The following is a 15,357-nucleotide window of genomic DNA, read 5'->3' on the forward strand; positions in this document are numbered from 1 at the left end:
GTGGGGTCCTCCTGGGTCTCCTGAATTTCTTTGGACCTTGATAGTGGGTGATTATCCAACATCAGGACTATCCTACGTTGCAACCTTGCATTCATTTTTCTCTTCCGTCCTCGTCCAGTGAGATAAGCTCCAGTGCCATAGGTTGTAAAATTCTTGATAACGTTGCGCACCAAGGACACAGGAATATGAAAATATCTGGAGATGGACTTTTATCCTTGAGATTGTTGATATTTGTCAACAATTTTAGTTCTCAAATCCTCAGACAGTTCTCTTCTCTTTCTGTTCTCCATGATTAGTGTGGCATACACAGACACACAATGCAATGATTGAGTCAACTTCTCCTCTTTTTATCTGGTTTCAGGTGTGATTTTCATATTGTCCACACCTGTTAATTGCCACAGGCGAGTTTGAACGAGCATCTCATGTTTGGAAAAAAGGTGTTTACTCAATTTTGGAAAGCTGCTATCAATTTTGTCCAGTCCATTTTTGGGGTTTTGTGTGAAATGATGTCCAATTTGTCTTTTTTATTGTGTTGCAGTACACATAAAGCAAATAAACGTGTCTAACAAAACGTGTAATTTCAATAATTTTCTGGGAGAAATACTTCATTTTCTGGAACAATTTCAAGGGTGCCAACATTTTCAACCATGAGTGTATGAAGGAAACATGTTCTATTTGCAAAATGAAAATGAAACTCAGACTTGAAATGACGGTGCAAAAATATGTAATATTTGGGAGACTTTTTTTTTTCTCCTCAAATTAGAAAATAAAAAATGTGGTTCATTTTTTTTTTTTTTAAATGACTTAAAGGATTTTCCTGTCAATTCTCTGTATGACCACTAGGTGGTGCTGCTTTCCTCTGTATTTTATGGTGACTCTCTAGTCAGTTTTCTTTGACCTTTCTTGTCTTCTGCAGCAACCGCTGGTCCAGGTGGCGTCCTGGTGTATAGGAGAATATGGAGACCTGCTGGTATCGGGCCAATGCGAAGAGGAGGAACCTATCCAGGTACAACATGTGGAGAAAGCTGTATAATGATTTTAGACATTTAAAGGGAACCTGTCACCCCGAAAATCGCGGGTGAGGTAAGCCCACCGGCATCAGGGGCTTATCTGCAGCATTCTGTAATGCTGTAGATAAGCCCCCGATGTTACCTGAAAAAGGAGAAAAAGACGTTAGATTATACTCACCCAGGGGCGGTCCCGCTGCTGGTCAGGTCGGATGGGCGTCTCCGGTCCGCTGCGGCGCCTCCTATCTTCTTTCCATGACGTCCTCTTCTGATCTTCAGCCACGGCTCCGGCGCAGGCGTACTTTGCTCTGCCCTCTTGAGGCAGACAAAGTACTGCAGTGCGCAGGCGCCGGGCCTCTGACCTTTCCGGCGCCTGCGCACTGCAGTACTTTGTCTGCCCTCAAGAGGGCAGAGCAAAGATCGCCTGCGCCGGAGCCGTGGCTGAAGATCAGAAGAGGACGTCATGGAAAGAAGATAGGAGGCGCCGCAGCGGACCGGAGACGCCCATCCGACCTGACCAGCAGCGGGACCGCCCCTGGGTGAGTATAATCTAACGTCTTTTTCTCCTTTTTCAGGTAACATCGGGGGCTTATCTACAGCATTACAGAATGCTGCAGATAAGCCCCTGATGCCGGTGGGATTACCTCACCCGCGATTTTCGGGGTGACAGGTTCCCTTTAAAGGGGTGTTCAAGTTTGGCAGGGGATAGGGGATTACGTTCCTTCTGCTGGGACCCCCATGATCCCGAAGTGTGACTGTAGTGATGGTCAATCATGCACACCTCCACTCCTTGACTGCCGAGTCCACTGAAGCGCAGCACTTATTGGGCTCTGACAGTCCTTGTTAAAAATGAGGTGGAATTGTGTGTAATCAGTCACCACTCCATTCACACAAGCCACGGTTCTCGGGATCGTTGGACCCCCATTGATTGGGAAGCTATCACTTCCAGACTTGAGCATACCCCTCCTAATATGCTGTAGTGATTTTATCCAGAAAGGGGGTCCAATTTTCTGGCATTTTCTGTGGCTATATATGAGCTAGACATTTTACGTAGTTTTACTTCTCGCCAGGTCACCGAAGACGAGGTTCTGGATATTCTAGAGAGTCTCCTGATTTCCAACATGTCCTCCTCAGTTACCCGAGGCTTTGTCCTGACTGCCATCATGAAAAACTCCACTAGGTTCACCAACACTGTCAAGTAAGTACCAAGGATCGGTAGGAAGATCAGATCTGGACCTTGTTTCTAGTTCTCTCTGATCATTTTCTAACTTAATCCTTCTTGTTTTCTGCAGCCGCATAAAGAAAGTGGTTTCCATCTATGGCAGCAGCATTGATGTAGAGCTTCAGCAGAGAGCGGTGGAGTACAATGCTTTATTCAAGAAGTACGACCACATGAGGTGAGAAGAACGACTGCATCTGTAATTTGGGCTTGTAAACGCCATCCGGGGTCACTCCACAGATCTCATGCCTGCCGCTTTCTAGGTCTGCGCTTCTGGAGAGGATGCCCATCATGGAGAAGACCATGACGAATGGCCCTACAGACATAGCTCAAACTAATGGGGAAGCAGAACCTGGAATCATAGACGCCAAACCCATTCCTTCTACTCAACCACCATCCAGCCAGGTGAGAACGCAGCGCTGCTGGTAAAGCTGTGTGCTCGGCTATTTCTGGGCGGCTGCGTGACCGGCCACTGACTGTAACAGGCAGCTTCTAAAATTATCCAGGTGACGGGGCACACTGCTTTTTGATCTATGGCATTTTTTTTTATTTTATTTTTTGCGGTAAGAAGAGGACCAGACAGCGAGCAGCGGGGCGGCCACAGAGGTATTAGTTGTTTTATTTAACCAATACTCGCCTCTGGCCGCCCCTCTGCTCACCTTTTGTTTTATTTTCTATCTTTATACATCCCACATATCCAGCCTCTGCACTATAAACCATATTTATATCATTGGTGCATTAGGAATTGGAGATTATCACTCAGTTCATTTCTGAATTTGCATAATTTGGCGTTTTTTTTCTGGAAAGGGACGTGTTTTCTCTACTGACGCCTCCGCTCAGAGGTCGGCTGCATGCGCTATTGCTGTGCAGGGCCCGACAGATAATAAATGGAGACGGTACCAGAAAGGTGAACAGATGTGATCAATGGCAGCCGCTGCTGAGTCATCCAGGCTTTGTATCTTCCAGAATACATCTGTTCTTCCTTTTTCCTTTTACAGGCCAACGATTTATTAGATCTCTTAGGAGGAAATGATATTCAGCTGGTGATACCCACTGCGCCACCTCCGAAACAATCCACTGTGGGAGGAGAACTGCTAGATTTACTGGGCGATCTAAATCTTGGAGGTGAGTGATTGATGAGGGGAGCACGTCGGTAGGGGGGGCTTCTGTTTGAAGCGTGAAGTCAATGCTTCCAGAGTTATTTTAACTTAAGTTCAATAAAAACAAAAAAAATGAGTCGGCAAAATATTAGCTGGTTGTGCAGGCCGAGGACTCTTCTCCACCTCTGAAGAGCAAGCAGGAGAAAAGCAACCAGCCCTGTAATATAACATGAGGCTGTTGGGGCGTGTCCTAGCTGGCCATGTGAGTGGAAGCAGGGAAGAGTGCTCCTGCTGCCATAAGGACAAAAATCCTGCTTTAACCCCGATTTTCGGGTAAACTCACCTAAATCCGGCTGGCTGAAGGTCCGGAGAGTGCAGCAGTGCGGAGCAGCAGGTCTGGAGTCGGCAGCGATGACCAGGAGGCGGCAGAAAGACGCTGGCACCAGCGATGCAGGAGCCAGCCAAGATGGCTCCGATGCTAGGGAGGACGCCGAGAAGGAGAACGCCGCATGTCAGCGGCGCATGGAGGTGGCAGCAGTATGCCAGAGTGGAGGCTGCTGAGGAGGCAGAACCAGGATCTGGAGCTGGAGCTGACCAGGAGGAGGAGGAAGCAAGCACAGCCGAGCAGCATAAGGTACAGAGGGGGAAGGAGAGAGGCAGCATGGCTGGGGCTAGTGGGGGACCTGAAGCCATATCACAGGGAGAGGAGCCGACTCTTAAAGATGTTATCACACTGATCTCTTCATGTCAGCAATCCCTGAACTCCTTGGCTCAGCAGATGCAGGAAGTTAAAGGGGACACGGCACAGATTAATGCGGCTCTGCAGAAAATGGACAAACGTATAGGAGTGGTGGAGGAGAGGGTGAGCACGGCAGAAGATCACATAGTTAAGCTACAAAAAGCTGAAAAGAAGTTCGCCCAAGCAATAGCCGAGCTCGCTGCCAAAAATGAGGATCTAGAAAATAGATCCAGAAGAAATAATATACGTATAGTGGGGCTGCCTGAAAAGACTGAGGGGAGAAATCCCACTGAGTTTGTGGAGAACTGGCTGCTGGAGAAGATTGGGAGCACAGTGTTGACAAAAGTCTTTGCTGTTGAACGGGCTCATAGGGTCCCGCCGCAGCCCCCTGCCCCAGGAGCAAATCCCCGTACCATGCTTGCTAAAATACTGAACTACAGGGACAGAGACATTATCCTCAGAAAGGCTAGAGAGATGGAGGATCTGACGGCTGGAGGTCAGAAAATCGCCATTTATCCGGATTATTCCGCTGCGGTTCAGAAACAGCGGATGAAGTTTACTGGAGTCAAGCGACGACTGAGGGAGCTGGGAGTGCAGTACTCAGTGATGTTTCCCGCCAAGCTGAGACTGGTGGCTTTTAATAAGACCCACTTTTTCTTGACACCGGAGGACGCTTGATACTCATGAGAAAAAACATAAGGGAATGGGCGACTGACATTTCGGCGAGATCCAGTTGGGATTTGTTTTCTCTGTCGATGGATTAGAGTTCTGCGCTCGTTAGCAATGGTTAAAGAGTTGAGCAACTGTTGGGGGTTTTGCTGGGCCATATTGAAGGAATGGCCGGAGGGGACAGTACCAACTACTAAGTACGGGGGAGGAGGGTTATGCTGGGTACTGTGAACTGGTTTGGTACTTTTTCTATATGTTAATATAAGTTGAAATGTTAAGATACAATAAAGTGAAAGTTGGGGGGGAAATTGTGATTGCTATGGCAGCGGGACGTGAATGGAGAGGGTTAAGTAAGGGAGAGTGTTCGCAGTGGGCAGTGGAGCCCCACTCTTGATGAGAGGAAGAATGAGTTATATTGGGGGGGTTAGGGGGGTAAGTTGGGAGGGGGCAGGGGGGGTGGGAGGGTTGGGGCAGCTCATACTTGGGAAATTGGATACTTTAAGAAATGATGAGCCACATGATGGGAGATTGTATTAAAATATTGAGTTGGAATGTGAGAGGTCTGGCGGATAAAACACGGCGGGCGGCAAGTCTGCAGTATGTCCGAGAACAGAAGGTCTCAATGATATGTCTGCTGGAGACACATTTAGTGCAGGAGAGGGTGAATGTATTGACTAGGCGCTGGATACAGAGGGCGTATCATTCTACTTTCTCGACGTATTCTAGGGGTGTCTGTGTTAATACCTGCGGGGGTGCAGTATGAGGAGGTAATGGTAAAAGAGGATGTGGATGGTCAGTATGTGGTGGTGAAATGTAAAATAAATGGAGTGTTGATGTGTATAGCGGCAATGTATATTCCGCCCCCATACTCAAGTAAGAAGATAAGAGAGGTGCTGGAGAGGGTAGAGCGTTGGGGACCGTTACCATCTCTAATTATTGGCGATCTTAATAATATCTGTGATGACTTTTGGGACAAAAACAAAAATCCCCAGAATAGAACAGGGGGACATATCACTACGTTTGGGACTTATGTCGGGGAAGTGGGCATGGTTGATTTATGGAGAGTTAGGCATATCGGGGAAAGGGCGTATTCATGCTACTCACCAGCTCATGGTACGCTGTCTAGTATTGATCTGACACTGGGTAACCGATTACTAGATACGATGGTGGGGGACGTGAGATATTTACCTAGGGCTCTCTCAGACCATAGTCCAGTTGAGGTGGAATTTCGATCAGTGGGGACACGGAACGGGAGCAGAAGGGAGTGGAAAATTCACCCTAATTGGCTACACAGTATAGACTTGGAGAAGATTAAGAAGGAATTGGTGGAATTTTTTGAGATAAATGAGGGTAGCGTAGATGTGCTTACTGTGTGGGAAGCCATGAAAGCGTACTTGAGAGGGCTGTTGTTTAGGGATATTAGCAGGTGTAAGCGGAAATCGAGAGAGGCAGAGAGGCTGGCGATAGATGGGCTGAGGGTGGCTGAAGATGAGATGGTAATAATGGGTACTTTGGAGGCTGGGAGGAGGTTAAAGGCAGCTCAAAGCCAGCTAGAGGCGGTCTTGCTGAGTAAGGCTGAAAGGAAGAGGGAATTCATAAATTTGGCCTATTACCAGGAGGGTGAATCAGTGGGTCATTTGCTGTCGCTGGTGGCATCTGCCCAGAGAAATACTTCCTTTGTTCACTCTTTGGTGACTGGGAGTGGTGTTGCTGTTTCTGAGACTTCAGAGATTTTGGAGACTTTTGCAGATTTTTACGCAGACTTATACTCCTCTCGGGTAGATGGGTCAATGGAGGACACGGTGGTGTTCCTTGAGGAGTTGGAGCTCCCGAGGCTGAGTGACACAGCTAGGGAGGATTTGGAGGCTCCCATTACGGAGGAGGAACTGGGACGGGCATTGCAGTCGATGGCTAATGGGAAGGCGCCTGGCGTAGACGGATTTCCTGCCGAAATTTATAAAAGCTTGGGGGAAGTGTTGATCCCTAAATTGAAGGCGGTCTTGGAAGAGGCTACGAATGGTGGAAGGCTACCGGCATCTATGCGGGAGGCCACAATAGTGGTGATTCCAAAGGAGGGGAAAGACCCGACACAGCCGGATTCATATCGGCCAATTTCTTTGCTTACTATCGACGTTAAACTCCTGGCTAAGGTGTTGGCGATGAGGTTGACAAGTGTTATTTCTGGCCTGATACACTCAGGCCAGTCTGGCTTTATGCCTGATAGGTCAACTGCGATTAATCTACGAAGGCTGTATATGAACTTGCAACTCAAAGCCGATAAATGTGGCCAGAGAGTTATTGCATCTTTAGACGCTCACAAGGCGTTCGATAGTGTGGAGTGGGGGTATCTCTGGCAGGTGTTGCGAAGAATGGGGTTTGGACCGCAGTTCATATCATGGATTCAATTAATGTACTCGATGCCGATGGCCAGGGTTAGGGTAAACGGGGAGTTGTCACGGACCATACAATTGGCTAGAGGGACGAGACAGGGGTGTCCGCTTTCCCCCCTTTTGTTTGCTCTGGTGGTGGAACCACTGGCCGCTACGCTTCGACAGTCTGATGAGATGACGGGGTTTAAATATGGGGTGATTGAAGAAAGGGTGGCGTTGTATGCGGATGACATTCTGCTATTTCTGGCTGACCCGGGTACGTCCTTGGAGGGAGCCATTGGGATTATTGAACGATTCGGATCAGTGTCGGGACTTAGGATAAATTGGAGTAAGTCTATCTTGTTTAAGGTGGACGATGTGGATGGGAAGCCACTGGAGGATGGGCGACTGGAGGTGACGAGTAAATTTAAGTACCTGGGAATATGGGTATCTATGCCGGTCACTGACTATATACATGAGAATCTGACTCCAATCTTGGGTGCCCTCAAGGCAAAAGCGGATGCATGGCTTAAGCTACATTTGTCTGTGGTTGGCAGGGTGAATCTTATCAAAATGATTCTGATGCCGAAAATACTGTATATTCTTCACAATGTGCCGGTTTGGATACCACGTGGGAAATTTAGACAGATCAACTCTGTTTAGGAATCTGATTTGGGGGAGGCAGCATCCGCGTATCAAACTGGAGACACTTCAGCGACCCAAGGATGATGGGGGTCTGGCATTGCCTAGCCCTGAGTTGTACTTTCTTGCAGCCCAGAGTCAGCATTTAAGGGGCTGGGCGCATGAGGGGTCATCTGGGGCAGTACAGCGGTTGATGGAGGTGGTGACAAAAAGAAGGCCAGTGGTGCAATGTTTGGAGGATGGATCCTTGGAGAGTTTGGGGAAGCTATATCCGACTTTGCTGTTGATACGCAAGCTGTGGAGTAGATTGAGGCACATACGTGGGATCACGGACTTGACTAGATACTCGCCGCTATGGCATAATAACAATCTGAAAGAATTTGAGGCATTGGGGGTACTGATAGAGTGGTTGGGCAAAGGGATTCAGTATGTGTATCAAATAATTGAACAAGGTGAACTGAAATCATTTTCCCAATTGCAGGCGGAATTTGGTATCGGGACTGCAGGGGAGTATCAATATTTGCGGATGAGGCATGCCTTTGGAGCTCAGAGTAGGAACGGAGGTATTAGGATTCAAAGGGATATAGTACTGGAGTATGTGTGTAATGATGGGACTACTGGAGGAGTCATATCCACTCTGTACAGGGATCTGTTGCACACTTTTCTATTGGGGTTTCCAATAATGGCAAGAGCTAAATGGGAAAGGGATTTGGGCCCAATAGATAACGAGACTTGGGAGTCGGTGTTGGAATGGATCCCAAGACTGTCGCTGAGTGAACCGTATAGACTGTCACAGCTCTATGTGATACACAGAGTTTATAGGTCTCCGATGGTGCTATATAAGGCAGGATTGCGTAATGACTCTGAATGTCCGAGGTGTAAGTCTACGGATGCAGACATTTTCCATATGATGTGGACATGTCCGAGGTTGGCTGCCTTCTGGGTGGTAGTTTTGAGTCGTATGGAAGGTGCGTATGAATGCACGGTGCCAAGGGATCCAGTTGTCTGTTTGTTGGGATGCGTGGATGAGATTGGAGTGGATAAACACCTTAAGATAGCTATAGCCAGATTGTTGTATATGGCTAGGAAGGTGATAGCTAGAAACTGGATTAGGGAAGAGCCGCCGTCAAGAGGAGAGTTCCTCCAGTATGTGAAGCAGGGCCTGACACTAGAAAAAGGGATTTATAAGAAGAAAGGGAAAACTGAAACGTTCAATAAAATGTGGTCTCCACATTACTATCCCATAGCAATCCATGAAGTGTGGCTTATACGAATGGTTGAGGGATTAGATACTCTATTGTTTTAATGATGGTAGTAATTAACAAGATGAGCTGCTTTGTGGGGTGGGGGTGGGGGGCTTTGGGATTGAAGGGGGCTGTTTGAAGGGGGAGGGGGGAAATACTCTATATTGAAAATGTAAATGTAACATGTTAATTGCCTTGTTATTCTTAATAAAAATGTATTTGAATAAAAAAAAAAAAACATGAGGCTGTTGATTTCGGATCTGGGAGCCGTGGTCCCTACATGAACCAGGAGACCGGCCAGACCGGCCTAAAGCTGCTGCCGTTTTTTTTTAAAGTGGCTGCATTGCGACCGCTGTGTGGGACCCCAGATTTATTGCCAAAAAGGACAATTTTGATTTATTGATTCAATAAATATCCTCATTTATCTGTCGATTTAATTATAATTTCTCTCCTCATCCCATCAGCTCCTCCAGCAGCGCTCCAGCAGATGCCTGCACCCCAGCTCCTGCTCGATGGACTGTCCGTGCAACCTCTATTTAATGAAATATCAGGTCAGTACAAACCCCCCCCCACACACACACACACACATATACTAAAATATTAAAGGTCGGGTAGGTATCAGCTTATCGGAGCCATTCTTCTCATCTCTCCGCAGGTATTCCACCCATCATTGCTTACAACAAGAACGGCCTGAAAATAGACTTCAGCTTTGAGCGATCCAGCACGAACGCCAGCGTGACGGTGATCACAACCCAAGCGTTCAACAGCACAGACAGCGAGATGACGGACTATGTGTTCCAGGCGGCTGTACCAAAGGTATCTCTTACAGGGGTTACACAGCGTCACCTTTGTCCTCGTATTTGCTCTTTTTAGACTCCGAGGCGTCGGGCCAAGAACACTCACTTATCGGTGCATGTTTTGTTCCAGACGTTCCAGCTTCAGCTCCTATCTCCGAGCAGTAATGTCCTTCCACCCTTCAACGCTGGTAGTGTCACGCAAGTCATTAAGGTTCTGAACCCACAAAAGGTGAATATCGACGCTTTTTATTTCTTTTTAAAGGTGGTTTCTGAAAAAATTTAATTTCTGCAATTTTCCGATATATCTTTGGTATCACTCTGTCAGCTATCAAGATCAATGCTTGCTGTAAACTTGGCTTGTAGTGGTTGGAAATCTATCCTGGTCATGTAAATGGACTTCAATTAATACCCGCCGTTAGTGCCCGTCACTTAACCCCTTAGCTTATATGGGTGTACGGGATGGTTGGTGCGGACTTGTGAATCTAAGCTGCAGGTGTCGATTGCTGTGATTTAACAACTTGAATGCTGCCGTCAGTCTATCGACAGCGGCATTTAACTGTCTTGCATGGTCCTGATGGGGTGCAGAGTATAGTACAAGTGATCCAATGATCCCAGATTAAATAAAAAAAAAAAGTAAAAATATTAAATAAGTTTCTTAACATATAAAAATATGAATCGCTCCCCTCTTTGTAAAACAAAAAAAAATTAAAAAGTGATTCCTTTTTACAAGGGATTAAATAAAAAAAATAAACATTCAGTATTGCTGCATCCGTAAAGGTTCATAATATAAATTTAAATAAATCAGCAATTATGGTAACTGCTGTAAAGAGAGGAAAATCGAAATGCCAGAATCAGTGGTTCCCCCGCCTCTGCCCAAAAAAAACAATAAAGGCACCCCAAAATGTTAGTAAAAGCAGCTCGCCATGCAAAAAGCAAACCTTTACACAGCGCCATTAATAGAAAAACAGTTACGGATCTCAGAAGACGGCAAATAAAAAAAATTAAAAAAAAATGCATTTTATTTTTTGACAGTTTTGCATTTTCTTCCCCTTTAAATATATAAAAAAACCAAATGTTTGGTATCACTGTAATTGTGCTATCCCAAAGTATTGTTACCAGGTCATTTTTTACTGCACAGTGAACGCCATGATGACAAAACAGTGGAATAAACGTGGGATATTTTTTTCCCCTGATTTCACCACACTGGATTCTCCTTATATTCAGTACATCATATGGTGCCTTCCAAAACTACAACTGGTCCTGTAGCAAAACTCACACGCACCCTCGTATGCATCTGTAGATGGAAAATCAAAAACGAGACACCTCGTGAAAGGCAAGGAGTAAAACAAAAGCGCAAAAAATGTCCCGGTCACGAAGGGAATAAACAGCGCAGTCTTGTAAGCAAAAAAATTAATTGCTTGAAACAGTTTGTAGTAACTTTTTTCTGCACAAACCATAACTTTTTTTTTTTTTTCCTACCAAAAGTGAAAGAAAGAAATGATCTAATGTTGTTTCTTTGTTCCTTGCAGCAACAGCTGCGCATGCGGATCAAGCTGACGTATAACCATAAGGGCTCGGCCATGCAGGACCTCGCCGAAGTCAGCAACTTCCCCCCTCAGTCCTGGCAATAAGACTGCGCTGCGTCTACTCAACCCCCCCACCCCACCCAAGATGAAGGAACTCTGGGCTGGAGCCTCTGCCCTCGGATTGCCAACAATTGCACTTTGGGCCTCGGGGAAGCTGAAAAGGTTGAAGGACATTCTGCAACCGAGTGAAGCAACAAACGCAACGCAAGGCGAGGACACTGCTGCCTCTCAACACGAGGAGCAGCCTGGCCTCCTTCAACCCCCGCCGGGAATTAGAGTTGATTTTTCCCAGGCCGGATCACATGGGATTATTATTATTTTTTTTTTTATTTGTTGATCATCTCCTTCCTCTTTTTTTTTTCTCCTCTGTACATTCCTGCAGACATGTTTCCACTCACACCCGCTCGCCCTCCAGGCTCCTCTTCTTATTCTCTTTGTCCCGGAGAGAATTTACTTGTTTTTAGAATATTATTAAATTGTACAAAAAACAAACCCTTATCCTGGGGATGAATCGCTGCCCCCTTTCTTCTGGATACTTAAGTGCTAGTTCTGCAGCCCCCCTTTACCCCGTCCCCCAATCTGCCGCCCTGATAGTAACCTTTACGTAATTTACTGCTGTGTCCGGGTTACAGTGCCTCACGCTGGTTGTACTGGGTATAGCGCAGGGGCACCAGCGAATGCTGCAGAAAAGCTCGTCCCGGATCCCTGTGGACAGTATGTACATGTGACATTGATGGTACCGATACGGTGACTGTCAGTAGGTCGGCCGCACAGATGGCAAGGAGCCCGACTACTCAGTGTCGGATTTTTTTTTTTTCTTTAGTTGCCGCTAATTTCTTTAGTCATTTTCTAGATTGGCTAAAAAAACCATAAGGCGGCTTCACCTCCCAAATGAAAAGATTCTGTAAATAAAGAGGGAAGTGTCGGTCTCGGTGGGAATCGCTCCAGACCCCCTAAATGGACACGGTTACGGTTTTACAAAAAAGTGGATCATCCATTAAGAACAAATGCAGACAAAGAGCGGAGCCACCACATCTGCGCTCACCCCCCGAGTCCCGGGTGGCCTCTTGCTTAGCTGTCTCCTAATTTTTGGGCACACGTTATGCTTGCCACATGCTGGTGCTCTCTGTTTTTAAGTCTCTTCGAGGGGCCAATCCGACTCCCCTCTGCCCCACCACGTAAAAATCATCTTTTTTTTCCCCCATTTCCAGTAAGTTACAACTTTCTTAACGACTCTTCTTACCCCCCTCCCCCCGCCTTTCAATCTACCCCCTCGATGGCCTCATTGGAAGGAAGATCCAAAATATTCCATCTGCGAAGTGGGGTTGGACAACAAAGGAACTGCTATATTACCGCAGACTTTTTTTTTTTTCTCGAGATGGAAATGCAAACTTGTAAAAAATTACAAAAAAAAAGTAAAATGAAAAAAAAGTCAATGGGGGAGCATTAAAGGGTGTAAACATTTTCATGGGTTACTAGACTGCTGTGTATTATCGTTTTTTTTTTTTTTTTTTTTGGTTGAAGCAAATTCTGAAAAGTGACTAATAAAGAGTTAAAAAAAATAATAATCTGACTTCGAATATGGGTTGTATTATACTTGCCAGGAGTGGTGGGGGGTGGTCTCCAAACCTGATTTGTGCTGGTTTAGCCATTGTATAGTTAAATGGCATATTCATTATCTGTCCGTAGTACAATTCAGATGGGTGCGAGTCTGGGCACTGCCGGCATGGCGTCCTGTGATGCCAAAAATATTGACACAACAGTTGTCATGTGATAATAATTGGGGCTACAAAAAAAAATTGCAGTTGGGTTGAATTAAAACAAAAAAAATAAAGTAGGCTTTTTATTTCCCTGGCACTTTCTACTTTGTGTTCTGAGGTCATAAATCGACTAAAAGGAGCTCATGAAAAGACAGGTAAAGGTTTCGGTCACACTACTGTATAAATCGGACTCGTGCAATCCAATACAAAAATAAATCTGATTTCACTCGGACCAATGTTATTCAATGAGGCCGCACAGATCTGCTTATTTTTTTTTTTTTCTCCGCTGCTGCGATTTCACTCTGAAATCAGTACAGTGCAAGAAATAAATTATGCCATCTGAGAGGCATCTGATTTTTATGGATTTATTGCAATTCGGTAGCATAGTAAACTCCTGAGGTATTTGTCCCCTGACTGTTGTACTCAGTATTTTATAAAGATCCTTGAGCAGTGGCACCTGCTTTATCCTGCCAAATCTGGCCTGACATCCTAGAAAATAAGGAATTCGCTCCCAACTTCTCTAGATCTGGGTGTATGAGGCCTGATGACCTGGTGGATCTATCCTACAATGACAGTGTAGCCTGTATGACCTCCCTACAATGCCTGGGCATGCTCCTGATGAGGCGGCGGATGGTGTCCTGAGGGATCTCCTCCCAGACCTGGACTAAAGCATCCGCCAACTCCTGGACAGTCTGTGGTGGAACGTGACATTGGTGGATGGAGCGAGACGAGACATGATGTCTCAGATGTGCTCAATCAGATTCAGGTCTGGGGAACAGGTGGAACAGTCCATAGCTTCCATGCCTTCATCTTGCAGGAACTGCTGACACACTCCAGCCACATGAGGTCTGGCATTGTCCTGTGTTAGGAGGAACCAAGGGCCAACCGCACCAGCATATGGTCTCACAAGGGGTCTGAGGATCTCATCTCGGTACCTAATGGCAGTCAGGCTACCTCTGGCGAGCACATGGAGGGCTGTGCGGCCCTCCAAAGAAATGCCACCCCAGACCATTACTGATCCACTGTCAAACCGGTCATGCTGAAGGATGTTGCAGGCAGCAGATCGCTCTCCACAGCGTCTACAGACTGTCACGTCTGTCACATGTGCTCAGTGTGGACCTGCTTTCATCTGTGAAGATCACAGGGCGCCAGTGGCGAATTTGCCAATCCTGGTGTTCTGTGGCAAATGCCAATCGTCCTGCACGTGTTTGGCTGTGAGCACAACCCCCGTCTGTGGACGCCGGGCACTCAGACCATCCTCATGGAGTCGGTTTCTAACCGTTTGTACAGACACATGCACATTTGTGGCCTGCTGGAGGTCATTTTGCAGGGCTCTGGCAGTGCTCCTCCTGTTCCTCTATGCACAAAGGCTGAGGTAGCGGTCCTGCTGCTGGGTTATTGCCCTCCTACAGCCCCCTCCACGTCTCCTGGTGTACTGGCCTGTCTCCTGGTAGCACCTCCAGCCTCTGGACATTACGCTGACAGACACAACAAACCTCCTTGCCACAGCTTGCATTGATGTGCCATCCTGGATGAGCTGCACTACCTGAGCCACTTGTGTGGGATGTAGACACTGCCTCATGCTACTGTGCTTCTAGGGGTGAGAGCAATGACAAACTGACCAAAACAAGAGGCAAAAAGGATGAGAACAGAAAAATGGTCTGTGGTCACCCCCTGCTGAACCACTCCTTTATAGGGGCTGTCTTGCTAATTGCCCATTATTTCTACCTGTTGTCTATCCCATTTGCACAACAGCCAGATAAATTGACTGTCAATCAGTGTTGCTTCCTGAGTGGACAGTTTGATTTCACAGAAGTGTGAATGACTTGGAGCTACATTGTGTTGTTCAGGCGTTTCCTTTATTTTCTGAGCAGTGCGTACACATAAATGGATGGTTATTAATCCTGGTGATGCTATAGCCTGCGATCTCGTTTTCTTCCTACCAGACACTAGTGCTGGATTATGGGAATGTCTCTTATTGGAGGCCGTGTACAAAGAATAAAAATGAGTGTCCAGCGTGACGATGTGGGAGATTTTGGACGCTAAGGCTGTGTTCACATAGACTTCCTTTTGACAGAGGAAACGCTCTTTATTTTGCTGACCTAATCTCAGACCACTAAAGGGGTCCAAGTAAGAATCAATCCAAAAAAACATTGTCCGTAGACCATGGGATCAACCACATGTGTCTCTCCTGCTGTTATAGAACTACAACTCCCAGCACTCCT

At 46.4% G+C, this 15,357-nt stretch overlaps 1 protein-coding gene across 3 annotated transcripts in view; it reads left to right on the plus strand.

Moving 5' to 3' along the window:
- AP1G1 (adaptor related protein complex 1 subunit gamma 1) overlaps window positions 1–12,940 on the plus strand; it is a 34,495-nt gene extending 21,555 nt beyond the window's left edge. For all 3 annotated transcript variants that reach the window (XM_069739126.1, XM_069739125.1, XM_069739124.1), the window contains exons 15-23: window positions 917–1,006; window positions 2,078–2,205; window positions 2,300–2,404; window positions 2,490–2,631; window positions 3,225–3,351; window positions 9,454–9,540; window positions 9,645–9,805; window positions 9,917–10,015; window positions 11,316–12,940. In XM_069739126.1, the coding sequence (XP_069595227.1) occupies window positions 917–1,006; window positions 2,078–2,205; window positions 2,300–2,404; window positions 2,490–2,631; window positions 3,225–3,351; window positions 9,454–9,540; window positions 9,645–9,805; window positions 9,917–10,015; window positions 11,316–11,417 (1,041 nt within the window). In that variant the 3' untranslated portion in view covers window positions 11,418–12,940. The remainder of the gene's footprint in view (window positions 1–916; window positions 1,007–2,077; window positions 2,206–2,299; window positions 2,405–2,489; window positions 2,632–3,224; window positions 3,352–9,453; window positions 9,541–9,644; window positions 9,806–9,916; window positions 10,016–11,315) is intronic.
- The last annotated feature ends 2,417 nt before the right edge of the window (window positions 12,941–15,357 follow it).

This window comes from Ranitomeya imitator, chromosome 9 (genome assembly GCF_032444005.1).
Source record: "Ranitomeya imitator isolate aRanImi1 chromosome 9, aRanImi1.pri, whole genome shotgun sequence".
Taxonomy (NCBI): domain Eukaryota; kingdom Metazoa; phylum Chordata; class Amphibia; order Anura; family Dendrobatidae; genus Ranitomeya; species Ranitomeya imitator.